This window comes from Agelaius tricolor, unplaced genomic scaffold (genome assembly GCF_023055355.1).
Source record: "Agelaius tricolor isolate 1412-34295 unplaced genomic scaffold, bAgeTri1.0.p SCAF_13, whole genome shotgun sequence".
Taxonomy (NCBI): Eukaryota; Metazoa; Chordata; class Aves; order Passeriformes; family Icteridae; genus Agelaius; species Agelaius tricolor.
The window spans coordinates 10304968-10320832 of NW_027269273.1; the positions used below are offsets into that span (position 1 = coordinate 10304968).

Consider the following 15865-nt stretch of genomic DNA (forward strand, 5'->3'; position numbering starts at 1 on the left):
ATTTACCAATGTGGCTTTGCACACATGGAGACAAAGTCTTTGGCATTTACCTCTCCAAAGTGATGAACTGAAGTTGCAGGTCAGGAGATGTGGAGACACGGTCTGAAGGCAGTAGGTGATGGATGTGACACATCTGGCTCTGTCAGGCTCTGTCCAGAGCAGCTTCCTTTCCTCCCAGCAAGGCTCCTCAGAGCTCCTTACAGTCCTCCGGGCTCCTTACAGCCCCCAGGGCTCCTTGCAGCCCCCTGTGCATCACCAGAGTGATGCTGTCTCACACAGATATCTCCTACTGAGCGTGCCTACTTGGGGCACAACCTGCAGCTGCAAATTCAGTTCAGTTTGCACAACTGGAATAAAGATCCTGTGGCATTAGCAAACAAATCGACCTTGGGTAAGGACTCGTTGCAGTTGCATTATTTATTATGGTTTCATTTTTATTTACAGGAAGACTATCTGAACCTACTGATGCTGCAAACATCTTCATAAATTACAATCCCTTAGGGGATCTTTAGGGCAAGTAAAAAAGACTATGTATGAAAGGCTTCTGTTCCACACAGCTGAAAGAAGCTAGTAGTGTCCTTTTTCCAAAGACAAATTAACATATTATACAGAGGAAGAGAAGCAGCAGTATCAAAAATTGCAGTGGCCTGGTTTTGAAAACACTTGACTAGTGGAATTCAGGGTAAATTCCAATCTCATTATCTTCAAAAACCCAATTAACAGGCCACCCAATAAGAGCAGGCTTGATGCAGAAGAATGGCAGTTACCTAAATCCTCTTTATCTTTTGAAGTCAAATTCATATTTTTGGTTTTCCATGCCTTTTAAACTAGAAAAGTATCACATTCATGAAAAGAAACTTTACTGGAAAAGATATGTGGGCTTGCCTGGTTATAGCCCCAGCTAACCAAGTATAATCTGGCTTCTGCTTAGTGATGCCCAGAAAAGACATATGAGACAAATCACTGCCATAGCCATCAGACCACATCATTTTCTCCTATGCAAACCAAGCACTTCAAAACAGATTGAAAAGGAAATAATTTATGAGAAAGGCTTTGACTCCCAAATCTTCTGTAGAAGCTTCACAATTATCCTGTTAATCTGAAAATGCTGATGTCACCCCTAAGCATTCCACACAATGCTTCCATTACGTAACTACTAACAAAACAAGAGGAAATACTCTTACCAGAATTTTTTAAAACATTTGCTTACATAAAGCTGCATTTGGCTCTTACAGCACCACACACTATTAACACACTGTTCCATGTTTCAAGCTCCAGTACCACTCCCTTACAGCACAGAAAAGGTTACATTATGCTGCTGCTTTTTCTAAGTGGCAATGAGATGACACATCACATTCAACTCGTGTTACAGTTCATGAATTATTGTATATTGTACCCATAGCTACTTGTACCAATTAAGGAAAAATCCATGGGAAAAAAATCCATCCTGAAATTAAAGCATCATTCACGTTAATCAAGAAACAAAGCAACATTCATGGCAATTTCCTCCCTTTTCACTTAACACCCCCCATGATGTGAAAAGTCTCACCATAAGAACTGTGCCATTTTCCCTATGCTCTATCACATTTATGTTATTCTGATTACAGCTCTCCAGAGTTGTTACTGAAAGATGAACTTGTGCAGAGAACTCCAAAATACATCAAGAGACACCATACATCATAATCCAGAAAACTTCCAGCTTTCCAGCCGTGGCTGGTTTGACTGACCATAGCCTCAGGTCCAGGAACTGAATTTTTTTGTCCCAACACACAGGTGAAAAGCAAAGCACTACGTTCAGAATGCTCCTTTATCATTTTTTCATCCTTTTTTTTTCATTTTTTTTCTTTTAGCAATTTACCTGACACTGCCTTCTTTCTGCAATCACTCCGAGGAGTGTTTTATTGCATGTTAAAAGACAAGATATGTATTGAAAGTAGCAATTTTATTTGAGTTAAAATTATTTACAAAAACCCAAAGACATACTTCATGAAACTGGTACAAACTATTTTTCCTGCCGTTGGCTTTTGCTCCAAAGATCACAGCTGAGAAATACTGTATAAAATAAAAATAGGATTGGATTCAGAAAAGTACTCTACTGTTCTAATTTCCAATTGAGAGTATTTACACAAATATTTACAATGGAAAAAAATGTTACTTTAAAACTTTAATTTGCAAGTTGACCTCAAGTACCCTTTAATGCAGAGTTATTTGAGGGTCTAACACACAAAAATGCACTGCAGTTCACAGGGTGATTTCTCCCCCCACCCTCAAAAAAAAAAATCTGCATTTGTCAGTGCTTGACAATTAGTTACATTTAAAAAAAAACTGTTAAACACTGAGGTAAATCAATTCCCAAACAATTACCAGTGTAACAAAGAAAGGTAGTTGTCCCTGCTTTCCCCTATCATCATATTTGCATCTTCTTTTCTCTTGCCATCTCCCCACATGAAACTACATAACCAATTTGAAATCTCATTATAGATGTGAAAATCTCTAAAATCCAAAAACTAGATGGGCCAAATATTTAATAATTTTCTCCTGATGCAGATCATTTACATGTACCTTTTCCCTCCCTCAGTACTGTTTTGGTTTTTTTTGAAGAAGGGGAACACAACCTCAAAAACTTTTCTAAGTTACACTGATACACTAAGTTTTAGAAGGTGATGAGAGAAAATGAAAAAAAAAAAATGACCAACGTAAGATTTTTGCCGTTAATCAGTTACTTCCTTACAGAATTCCCAACAATCTGCATTATCAAAAATAGGAAGACATAGAAGGCAGCCACTGTATGTAAAAAATTTACAGCTGGCACTGATACAAAAGCACAAGTTCTTAACTTTATACACGGAGATAACACAAGATCTAAAAGCAGGTTAGATTTCCTGTTATTTCCCCCTCATTATACATAGAACTAATATTTTTATGGCTTCAAGTTTTACAAATTCAATGGAGTAACATGATGTAAGTACCTATACAGGTATTTAAAAATGTCAATGAAGCAGATCGCAGAACAGTCTGCAAATATTCAAGACCACCTTAATAAAAATACTTAATAATCAATTCTGTTGGTCTGAATAGTGAGTGCAAGAAAAAAATTGTTTAAAAAGTCATGTATTTTCTGGGATTCTTTGTTCCACTTAAGTCCTCAAACACAATGCTTTGCTGTGAACTAAACCTCAGACTGAACAACATCTTAGCTATATCAGCAGTTTAAGGCTTTGTGTTGTATGCATTTCAACTCTGTCATACTACAGAAGGATGAAATAGAAAGATTATGTCAACTAGAAACAATAATCCCCATTGGTGTTTTAGCTTCTTTAAAATTATTCCCCCTAAAGCATCCAAATTCATTGTATTCAACATTATAAAACACACCTTGAGTTCTTCCTTGAAACAAATTAAAACAGCATTTCAAAGTTTTTGCTTATCGGAAGTGTAAACTACCCTGCGAGTGAGTGTTTTTTAAACCTTCTTTTTTTCTTTCTTTATTTCATTTGCATTTTAACAGGGCACAACTTTTTACAGTCACTATTCCTTTAGTGGATAACATACCCTCAATGGCTTTATGTGTTTATGGGTCTGCATGCTCTTAGAACTACAAAGCATTATGGTCTAGCAGGTTACAGTATGTGGGCCATGGGTGTTTTAGAACTGAGAAATAGTTCAACAACCTAATTTCAATCAAAACAGTATAAAAAATAAACTATCCAATCCTCGCCTCTTTGGATTCCAACAAATTTTAAATATAGACAGTAGTTAAAATCACAAAAGTATTTAAAAATTTATATTTTATGATTTTGGAATCATCTAGTAATAAAAAAAGCAGGAGCAAATTAAACTCAAATAGGAGCGGTGCTGCTGTCCAGAACTTCTTTATTAGAACATTTGTTTGATACCTCAGTAGCTAAGCTGCCTTTGCACCTGGCTGGCATGAAACAGTGGCTCAACAGTAAACAGCAGTTGCACTATCAGCAGCAAGTTTTTCCCCTTGAAACTTGTCACGAACAAAGCAAGAAAAAAGATAGGGAGGGTAAACCCTGCCAAAAATATTTAAATACTGCACTGCATCATAAACAGCAAGGTTTCTTTATTTACTTTCCTCAGAACCTTTTTCCCCCTCATTTTTGATAGTTGCAGATTGATGTAGTAACTGTCTTTTAGAAAATGCTGAATGCATGGTTAAGAGACCAGGTAGCCTTAAAAATCCGAACACGAATGACACAGATGAATGCTCTTGGTATATCCTTCAAGGACTTCTTTCATGACTTCTTCTTTTGTCTAAGGGTAGCTCCAGCATTAGAGTGCCTGCAGCGGAAGTTAAGTATCTAGCAGTGTTCCAAGTATTCAATCACCCTAGAGATAGATTTCTGGCCTGTTGTTCCAACAGCACACTGGAAATGCAACAGAAAACACAAGTAACAAACAAGCATTTGTAGCACCTCCTTCAACTGTCTGAGAGCTATTCTATTTTCAGGATTTTACTATTTACAGTTATGCATCAGTGAAAGCAACTAGGTTCAGACAGCTAATTCAGAAAAATCTTCCTGGCCAATCACAATATAATGACAGACAAAATTATGACAGACAAATGGCCTTTCAGTATTAAAAAACAGAGTATTGTCCTGTGCTCTTATGTAGACACAAACTGAAAAATGTTAATGCTTCTCAAAAGGTATGAAATATTAACAGAAAACAAAACTATAAAAATATCTACAAATATCAATTTGAAATATGCATTACTTACAGTAAGGTTCATAAAACTGAGAAATTTTTTGAGCATTTCAGTCATTATCGAGAAGTCCCCTTCAGGTAAGTACTCCCTCACAGTAGTCACATTGATCTAAGAAATAAAACAATCTTGTCTTATTTGGGAAACATTTTTCTGACACAGAACTATAATGAGCTGCATGTGAGATGCACTAAGACAGGTATATTCGCAGCATAAAGATGGTTTCTGCTGCCATCTTTATGATTTAAGTTTGTTTTAAGCAATACTCATATCTTCACTGTGTTTCTGTTTTTAGAAAACAATTGCTTAAATAAATTTTATTATTTAATAAAATTTTGTGTAAGGTTTGTAAAATTTTGTGTAAGGTTTGTGTAAGTTTTAAAAAAAATAAAAAAAACCCAAAAACCAGACTATCAGACGTTCCTAGGACCGACAAGATTATCAAGCCACCAGATCACTCCCCTGATAGGGAGAGGCTCTCCCTTTACAACTGTGAAGGGCTGAGAATTACTGATCTCATTGTCAGTCTCACTCAGAACACTAAAACTCTTCTGGACACTGATGAGTCCAAGGACACAGAACAGCACCTTAAAGGCCATTCCTGCACCATGGTAAATTCAGACAAGCCTGAAGGCAGGTCTGAACTCATTTGCATGTGAACACATTTTTGACAGGAGACTTTACTGAGTTCTCAGCTATTGGAGCTCCATATTTTTAACTTCAGCTTTCTATTCTATATTCCCAATCCGAGACAATTATTTTTATAATAGGGACATATACAAGTTCATCTGATTTCAATGGAAGAAAAAACTAAAGCAGACTGATAAAGAATAAACAAGTCTGATGGTAACTTGCTTACTAAAACTACTGAGAAGGAACAGGCTTAGCCAATTTTCCTCTGCCTTTCCAAAGCAAATTCTTTTGCTGGCTACAAGGAAGGGGAGAGAGAGGTAAAAGAGGTCAAATATTCAATTCCAACTGTTTTTGATAAACACGGTGATGTTTAAAAAATTTGTTTGGGCTGGAATAACTCTGGCAACTCTTCCCAAAGCTGTATACACCAGTGTAGCTTCATCAACATATTGCTCACACTGAAGCCCAATTTAATAAACCCCTTTCCATACAAATTATCACTTCATTAAACATTATACTGGACTTAAGATCAACTTATTCCCTTACTGGACTCTCCTGGCAGAGACAGCCTAGAAGCAATGCTGTGTATGAGGCCACAATGCAGTCTTCCATGTGCTTCCCAGCATGCTGAAGAGCTGTAAAAGAGACAACAGTCTATTGTATTCTCTAAGCAGCTGGTATCTTTTACTGCTGCAAATACAATCCCTCATTATCACTTTCCAGAATGCTTTTTCCTCCAACAAAACGAGCTTTTGGACTGAGATTTCAGAGATCAGGAAACACCACACTTACTGACTCAGCAGCACATTCTTGACAAGAAAAATGGTCTTCATTCAGTTTCAACTCATTCTGCTGCACAGTATTTTGTCATTTGTCATTTCAATGTGCAAACTGTATGCTGAACACCCCTAACTACCAATCCAAATGTTTCATGTGATACCATATGCCTCTAAAACTTCCCCCAAAGTAGTTTATTGTGTTAAGGATAACATTTTCTGCTGATGATTCAGCATTTTGGAGCTACAAAAATGAGGAAGGATATAAAGCAAGCTTGGAGAAGGTAATATACCACACCTATTAACATAAGATGAAAACACTATTAAAAGTCATACACTGCATCTACTATTAGAAGATTAAACAAGAAGGAATGATGCTTCAGATTCATTTTCCAAAAACAAACTATCTAACAGGTCAGAGATATTTAAACTCCTGGAACAAACTACCAAAGATGCAGTACATCAATGCACTACACAGGCACTTCAGACACCACTGATCAAAGGAAAAGACAGACACAAAGTAGAGGGGGACAGAAGAAGCAAATAGGGAGAGGAGGGGAAAAAAACCCAACTCTTAAAGTAGCTTGAAGCAAGAACCCTGAGAAACAAAATTAAGGCAGGTAACTTGCAAGAACTGTTCCAGAAGAATGACATATCAGCCTAAAAGCCATCCTTTCCAGAATATTTTGTACATAAGAGTGTCCCAAAAAGGTCTGGGGATTTTTTTTCCTGACTCCTACTTATGCAGCAGTTTCATCTGGGATACACTGAGGAAATCTCAGCCCAAGAGACTGGAGGTAGAGAGGAAGCAGAGGACAAAGAGGGATTTTATGTGATCACACTGTTTCTGAGCTCATCACAGCCACACAACGTACCTTTATTAAGATCAAGTTCTTCATCATCTTCCTCCTTCTTATCCTTCTCCTCAGTGCCATCTGACTTCTCTGTGGAGACCCACTGGATCTCCCCACTTGTCTCCTGCCATTCCCCACTCTTATCATGCTGAGCTGTGGGAGCTTCTTTAATCAGCTCGTCCGTCTGGCTCTCAGCCAGTTGTGCTGCTCGCTCACACTCCAGGAACAGCTGATGTGGGGAATTCCAGGAGAATTTCCATTAGAAATTAACCCCAAACACATTGACTTGATACTTTTATTTCCTGTTCACAATTTACCCCTTAATACAATTAGCCTTCAATACTTTTTTTAACAATAGGCTTTTCTTCCTCAAAGGAAAATATAATCTGGCCCAACACCAGCGCTGTGCTCCACAGCAAGATCTCCCTGCCTGGTGCTGAACCGCCTGACAGGCTCCTCTTGGGCATCCCAAAAGTTTAATCACTTTCCTTCAGACATGGCAGGAAGAATAAAAGATGCCATAATTTCCTGTCCATTTTTGTTCTCTACCAATTTTCCTTTTCTTTTTATGCTAACTATTCCCTCTTGGCTTTCTTAGAGCAAAAACATGAGGGAGTCATTTAAAATGACTTAGCAAAGAATGTGAATGAAGCAGGAATCCCATATTAGACACTTATTTCTCATTAATTATTTCCTATACCATACAACCAGTTTTAAATATTGCTTTGCCAAGCTACATATATTAAGATATTAAATATTATTATTTTCACTGATTTTTTTTGTCTGCTACTGGACAGTTATTTCACAAAGTTAAATACAACTGCTAAAAGCTTCCATAAAATTAACTCCATTGAAACAAGACATCCATGATTTCCTTTCAGTTTTTTCATTTTAGTTTGCATGGTGAAACTGATTTACCAAAATTATTGATTTCTTTTTTCTAAAAATGTTTAAAAATTTCTTCATTTTATTGGTGGATTTCTTTTTGTTTACAGTCAATTTAAGAATGCTGTTTCACATCCATAATCATTACATCTGTATTTTATCGCTTTTTATAAAGGATGATCTTGTTTTTAATTTAAAGTTGCAAAGTCCCAAAAACATGGCAATTAAAAAAAATTATGGAAGCAAAGTATGTAAGAGAAAAGTAGCTTACAGCTGGTTTAAAACAAAAGTCAAAGTAAATAATCTAGGAAAAATAAAACTATAAATAAATTATATAGGAACAAAAGAGTTTTAGTGGATGTCTGTAAAGCACTGTCTTTTCCAGGAAGCTGTAATGGACAGCACTGCAGAAGTCAGGGTCGTGAGCAGCAATCTTCCCCTACCCTGCTCCACTCCTCAAAATGCCAAACAGAAAACTGACACATTTTCACTGCTGAATTCTCCCTTCCTCCTGACAGTCTGATAATGAGAAATGGAACTACTGCAGGACAAAGACTCCTCACCTGCACTAAAGCCTGAACAGCATCAATCTGTCCAGTTATCTTCAGGCTTTCGTCTCCTTCGCCCGTGCACAAGGAGTCAAAAGAACACGATGTCTCCATATTGACAAGGCAGTGCCTGTTCCGGGCACTGTATTCCACAAGATTGATCAACAGACCCAATCCCTGCAAAATTGGAGAGTCAAAAAGGATTACACACTTTGGAAAAAAGATGATTTAGCAAAAAAATATCTATTTAGATAAACATCTTTGTCTTTATCTTTCTGAGAATATACAACTTATGAAACAGTCTGACAAACAGGGGGATCAGGATTTAAAGAAATACAAGCTAGAACAGAGATGCCTGTATAGGAGAACTTTTATGCAGGACTATCTATTTTTTCCAATTCTGAACATGAAAACATTTTTGGAGCTGAGAATTCCTTTACAGAGGTTAGGGATTCAGGTGTCCAACCCTGAGCTTATGTTCATAAGAGATCCTTCATATACACAATTTCACTGTTGCTATTAGGCCACTCTGACCCATTTTATATAAGCTGAGGTAAATCTGACAAAGCTTTTAACTCAAACAATGATATCAACCGTATTTCCAAAACTGAAAATATGTTTGAAAATTATTAATTCACATACTTATTTAGCTAAATCTCTTGGTTCATCAAGCAGTGCACTTTTTCCCACCAAAGGGAAAAACCCTCAAACCCACCACATCCCTACAAAAACTTTAAGTACCTCACTTTAGGTGTATCTATGGTCACTGAAAACTGTAGGGGAAAGTATTCCTTAATGAGGAGCCAGAGCAGCTCAATGCACAAGAAGGAGGCAAATAATTTTCTGTTGATATGAGAAGCACAAGAACTTACCAGCACACGAATATCAAATCTCTGTTCTTGAGGTAGGAACTTGGGAACCTGAAGCACACAATTCATCGCTGTGCCTATCAGACCATCTTGTTCACCTGTTTTTGTACTACCCCATTCTGCAAACAAAGAGTTCAGAGGCTCAATAGTGAAAACTATTTACAATAGTGAAAACTATTCACATTTATAATGCTAAGCAGCCTAATAAAAACCTTTTGGCTCTAATGACACACCAGTCACTCTCAGCCCAAGTCCTCATCTGCAATTCTTCACCCAGCTTGCAAAGACAAATTACTGAGGGCTGTAAGCAAACATCTACCACGGATAACTGTTTTATAGCACTGGACTTGAAAAACCATCATCAATACAAAAATATATTTACACTGATGGTTTATTTGACACCTCAGCACAGAATATGCAAAATATTTGTTATCTTACCATTATCATTTGTCAGGTTGAGCAAGACCCCAATGATGGCCCTCATACAGTCTTCCACGGCTTTACCCACATGGTTAGTTACATTCTGGTGAGGCACAGACTTATTGTCTGGTAAACAGATACTGTCTTCAGCACGATTATATCGCTGGATTAACTCCTCACAATGCTGCAGTGCTCTGCAGGGAGATGGGGCAGAACAAAATTATCTTCACAACATACAGAGCACTCCACCTGTAGACTTGTTTCACAGGGAAAAAAACCTGAAACAGAGCTTTACGCAGAATTTTTCTGATACCCAGTCTGTAGGGACAGATAATAAACTTATAATCTGTAAAATCTTTTATAAGCTCCACTGAAAATTGTGTAAACAAAAACCTGGAAATCTTAGGGCATTATCAGCTTGGTATTACAAGAGCAAGTTAATTTTCCTTCCCAGCTTCATCACATGATCTTACAAAAGATATCTCCTGTTCCTACAAACCCAGCCTCTCATATCCTCTCACACAACATGATTCTGACAGTGTTAGCAGAATGTTCTCTTGTTCTCTTCTCAGAACTACTTCCATTCAGTAAGAAATGACACATGACTCCCCAGCAGTAATATCCAAATCTTGTAACACTAATGGACCACAGGCATGACTTTTACTGCATAACATTAGTTTCATGTTAAACCACCACACTGATTTCAGTTACAAACAAAACCAGAAATGTCAAAAACATACACTGGTTTAATTAACATATTAAATTGTGGTTTGCTTAATTTTAATTTAAAGAAATATTCCAAATATCTAACCTATAACCATGAAATCATGTTTCCAATGAGGTCTGCAGAGTCAAACTTTCAGCTTCATTTGTTCTGTTATGAAGAGCAATACAAGGGGCAGACAGGCTCTGCCAGCCAACTGAGACCTCACCCAGATTGATAAATGGGTTAGAGGTGTTTGTACAAGAATCTCTGCCAGGGAGAAATGTCAAGAACAAGATTTCACTATTTTAGTTTTTAATTACACTGTCAATTCTGCTATGCTCCATTCCAGTAAACACTTAAGCATAACAAAGACACAATAAATAAATGTCACTTCACCATCTTCTGTGTTCCTTCTTAGTAGAGCAGGAGCTGAATCCACAGTCTGCAGCCTCTAAAGAGACCCAACAGCAGCAGCTCTACACATTGGTAGTACTGAGGTAGTTGCCCAAACCCCCACCTACATGAACTTTACTCAATGAAAAAGCAACAGTGGAAATTTTGGGGTTATTCACCCCTAGAATCTTCTTTCCTTTTTTACCCTATCATGTGAGGTATTTTGCAAAACTGGGGTTTTTGGGGATTTTTTCTTCAACTTACTTAGCTGAGGAGACTATGAGCTGAGAGTCTTTGTATGCTATCAGATAGCTCTGATTTTCTGGATTATGCACAGTTACCTAAAGAGAGAAGGAGAAAGTAGTATTAAAAGTAAGAGAGTTTTTTTCCCCTGAAAAACAAGCATTCCCTTTTACTACTACTATACTTGATTCAGTTCCACATTTCTTGGCTATTATCCAGTGTAAACTTTCACTTCTCATTTTTCAGTATTTCCTTGGAGTTTTCATCTCTAAATAACTGTGGCACTGAAGATAAACCATCTTCCCTGATAAAGTACAGAAACCATGCAGCAGAATGTTTTGCCACAGCAGAACCCTGAATCCACACTTGGGACTACAGTATCCAGGTGTGTATAGGGAACACAATCATATATATGGCATTTTAAGGACTTGACATCAAATCCACTTCTGAGAGCTTATTATGCATCCCACCATACCACACAAGGTTTTCCTTGATTCCCTTGACTGAAATTTGGAGTCAATTTTCAGAAGCAACAGAAGTTCTTTTCTTGGACTGTGTGATTTGGCGTGTTTTGAATTTTGTCATCTCTCCCAAGTCTCTGGGGATCTTACTACATCACAAACACCCCTAAGTCCAAATTTGAATTTTCTAACACTAGACAAGGCTCTTCTACTCTTGTTTGGCAATTCCATCTATTGAATATCAAAGCAGAAAATGACTCTGAGTTTTTTTTTCCTCACTGCTGAGAAGAAAGGTAAAGAGAATTTTTAAAACACCCTTCAACAATTGTTCGTGTTTCTCAGTTTTTAGCTTGCATTTACATTATCTTTAAGTCTGTCCTTCTACTTTAGTGAAGAAAACAAGCGACCACTGTAACTATTTGCCCTCTAATTTGGGTTTAAGGTGTTGAGCAAGATTCATTGACCTGTACTCTGATCCCAAATGTTTGCTGATGTGTGGAGATGTGTTGCTAGAACATAACAAGGCTCTTCTGCTTTCTTAGGGTATCACAACAGAAACAGGGTAACACCAGGAACAAACACCAAACTCAGTGAAGGCATTACAGAGAAACACACACAAACACCATTCCTGTCAAACAAACTCTACAAAAGTACCATGTATTTTGATTTTCTCACAAGTTCTCAAAGAAATATTTACCATCTGCATTTACCCACTCAACTGACGACAGGACTCGTTTGCCCTTCAGGACAATTTTCTCTTTCAGCACTTCCCCAGCTGATGGCTCAAAGTAGCAACTCGTAACATTGATTTACTGCTTCTAAGAAAATCCCACTTCTATAATGATCAGTTATTACTAGACACACATTGGAGAGTCAAAACTCATGCCTTGAAAACAACATCTATAAACAGCAGCTTTTTGTAGGAAGTTAAGAAAAAGTATCGTGTTGTATTTAGTTATTTTTAACAAAAATAATCTTGGAATGCAGTACACACATACAGAATAGCAAATTAGGTTTTCAAACACCACAGAAACACTGATAAGCATCAGAAAGTTAGTACAGTCTATGAAAAATAGAAATCAACCTTATAGAGCTATAATGTGACTACACACTGGAAGAAGGTAAACCAGACCTGCTTAAGAAGCAACTCTCACAAGTCTGCTCATACTCACACTTTCCAAGACCCGTAAACATCTCTCTGCACCCCATAAGGAAGCAACCAACTTCTCTTCGTTTTCATCACTGCTTAGGTGATCCACACATTCTTTAACTAAACACAAAAAGAAGTTGTTTTCCCCCATAAGTAAAAGGTCTCCAAAAGCCAGGTGTACAAACTAACCAGCTACTCAAGAGTTATCAACCTTGTTGTACACTTTGCACACCTCTAATGGCAGGAATTAATAATGAAGACATGAGCAGCACTCCAAAACTTTTCATTTTTCCAAGTAAATGGAAAAAAAAAAAAACAAACCACCCTTACAACATTGTCTTGACAAGTTTTAGATTGCTGTTATAAATTACCTAACCATATATATTATATAATATATATATGCTGCTAATAACAGTGTCCAGCACACAATTATGTTCCTTAACTCTAAGGGAGTCTTTTAGAAGAGGAATGAGACAGGACAAGCACACATTTCCCAGACTTTACAAGTCCAAAAAAATAACCTGAAACTGTGTTCAAATTTAATACTTGCATCTCTCCACTCCTTTCTTTGTTCTCCCACTCCTTATTCAAGACCGAGCTTTATTCAGGTCAAGAACTCATTTAGAAATGTCCCTTTTCTCAGCTAGGAGACTCTGATCAAAAACACACTAACTGAGGCATATCTTTGAACCATGCCCCCACCAAATTTCTTTTTGAAGGGTTTACTTCCTTTGGTATATTTAGTTTAAAAATATCTAGTCTGAAAATAATTCTATAAGACTATAAAGGAGATTCTACTCTAGAACAAGTGTGCTGTACAGAGATATGTAACAGCATTCTGTCCAAGCTTAATCCATTTTTATTCTCATACGTTGTAATGCAATGCTCTACACAATCTGTTTAACATGAAAACTACTTTCAATCCCACCTGAAACAGATTAAGATCACTAATATTTCTCAGTTACTTGATATTGAATTGTGTATTTTATTTTTGACACTGCTAAGAAAAATACATAATATTTCTATTTTTAACCACAGTTAATGAACATTACAAAAAGCAAACATTTTATTACAATTCACTATTTTTTCATGCTGTCAAAGCAATATCCCCACTATACCTTTATCTACAATATGATCCAGACCACCCAGAAGTCGCAGCTCCTCTTTAAACCAGTCCCCAGCTCGCTTAGAGGTGAGAGACAGTAACGTCTCCATTGCCAAATGCCCAGTCTGAAAGAGAGAGGTTCTGGACTTAGTGACATCACCAAATGCAGCTGCAGCCAATACACCAAGCCATACAAATATACGTCACAGGAAAACCACAAAAACGAAAGTACAGACTCTGAGAACCACCACCAGAGGGAGCAAAAACAGACTGGAAAATATGCACATCTTAAAAAAATAACAATACTGATAAAAAAGATACTTGGCATTTTCAAATTTTCTTTGTTTTATTAATAGCTTAGAAAACCCAAGCAGACTCCTGTTATCTGTTTCTATTGTTATCAAAATAAACAAGTGGAGGAAGCAAATGGACAAATCAGCCAGGCAGTAAAAAAAAAAAAAAATCAAGAAAATCCCGAGTGAACACAGCTTATCAATCTCAGATACATGGGCTTTGCTGCTCACAGATCACATTTGCTTCCAGTGTAGGTATCTTGTGTTTTTAATTTCAAACCTACAGAATAAAGCAATTAAACTGAACAACTGCAGGAAACCTTATTCTATTTACTGATATACTTTTTTGGAAAAAAGGAGGAACACTTGTATAAATTCAGCAATAGTAAAGCTAAGTTCACTCCCTGCAAATGGAAGTAGAACAGTACTCAACTCAACAGGCTTGAGCAAACACTTCATTGTCTCAGTATGAGCCCTCCCCCCACTCCCCAGCATCTTCAGCTGCTTTTCTTGCTTTCAAAATACTTCATTTCAAAGGAGGAAAAGAAAGCTGAAGATCAGATAAAGAAGAGTTAACACCCAAAGTTGTTTCTGGGTTGTAGGAGCAAGCCCTGCAGCACACTGTCACTGTGAGCATGACAGTAACAGCATTGCTCCAGGGCAAATGGAAGAATCCTTGGGTCAGCAAGGGGTTGTGAGGATCAAGAGAGCACAAGTACCAGCAAATCTACAGTAGGTCCGTTAATTTCCTAAATACCTACACCACAAAAGCTCAAAGGCCACACAATATTTAAAACACAGTGATTTGTTTTCTGTCATAGGGCAGCAGGACTTCCAATAACCCTAAAAGAATATAATCTGATATTTGTACACACTTAATGAGGATACCAATTTTCTCCTTTCTTTTAAATAAAAGCAAAGAAACCGTGTAGCCCTTTTGCTTTTGACTAAAATAATCCATTACATGCAAATTTTTTGTCAATTCCTACAAAATTTTAACACATGGTTGCCTTAACATTTCAGCCTTATGCTGAGAGTGAAAACCAGACTAAGCTCTTTCACCATCTGAAAACAGAAGTCACTCCTGAAGGCTTTTTTCTGATGCAACAGTGAGGAGGCAGCTGCAAAAGCAGGAGCTGCAGAGGCCATTTCCTGAGGTGAAGGTCAGGTTCTTCAGGTTTATGTTCTTCTAATGCAGCACAGCCAGCCTGCAACAAACTCAAGCTGCACACACCTCCTTCTTGGTTTCTGGGTTTATGTTTTTAACATAAATAGCCATCAAAAAAACAGAACCTTTGAATATTTAAAAATTAGTCCAGCCTCACTTCTAGACAGACACACAAACAATGTTGTCTGTGGAAAGAAGGAGGCAAATTGATCACATTCTCCTGATCTGTGTAAGATTCAAACAAGCCAAGGTGTGACTGCTTAGGCACAAACTGGAGGTATAAAAACATCTGCTGCAATCCTCTTGTTTCTCACTGGGTATGTCTGAGTCTGAAAAAGCACAGAGCTTTTCTTCACCCCCAGAAGATTTGCAATTTTTTTTGCATTTTCTGCCTATCATTTAGTACGAAACAGAGATTACTTATTGTATCTCATGACAGGGATCTACTGAAAGCAGCTTGATCTTCAACATATGAAGTTCATTATGGTCTCAACTTACCATTGCTACTATTTTAAACTGGAAGAGAACCTAATCATCTCATTTGGCTTGCAAATATTTTCTAAATACTATACAGGCTGCTTCTAGATGGTGCAGCTGGGAGGAAACCAGTTTCCATCTGTGAGGTACTACAA

General features: G+C 37.3%; 1 protein-coding gene across 7 annotated transcripts in view; it reads right to left on the bottom strand.

The window, feature by feature from the left end:
- Positions 1-1923: 1923 nt before the first annotated feature.
- Positions 1924-15865, bottom strand: part of WAPL (WAPL cohesin release factor) — a 134630-nt gene continuing 120688 nt past the window's right edge. For all 7 annotated transcript variants that reach the window (XM_071438692.1, XM_071438691.1, XM_071438695.1 and 4 more), the window contains 10 exons: positions 13786-13897; positions 12690-12787; positions 11078-11154; positions 9733-9908; positions 9298-9413; positions 8441-8602; positions 7014-7221; positions 5909-5997; positions 4745-4840; positions 1924-4391 (listed from right to left, as the gene is read on the bottom strand). In XM_071438692.1, coding sequence (XP_071294793.1) covers positions 4326-4391; positions 4745-4840; positions 5909-5997; positions 7014-7221; positions 8441-8602; positions 9298-9413; positions 9733-9908; positions 11078-11154; positions 12690-12787; positions 13786-13897 — 1200 coding nt within the window. In that variant the 3' untranslated portion in view covers positions 1924-4325. The remainder of the gene's footprint in view (positions 4392-4744; positions 4841-5908; positions 5998-7013; positions 7222-8440; positions 8603-9297; positions 9414-9732; positions 9909-11077; positions 11155-12689; positions 12788-13785; positions 13898-15865) is intronic.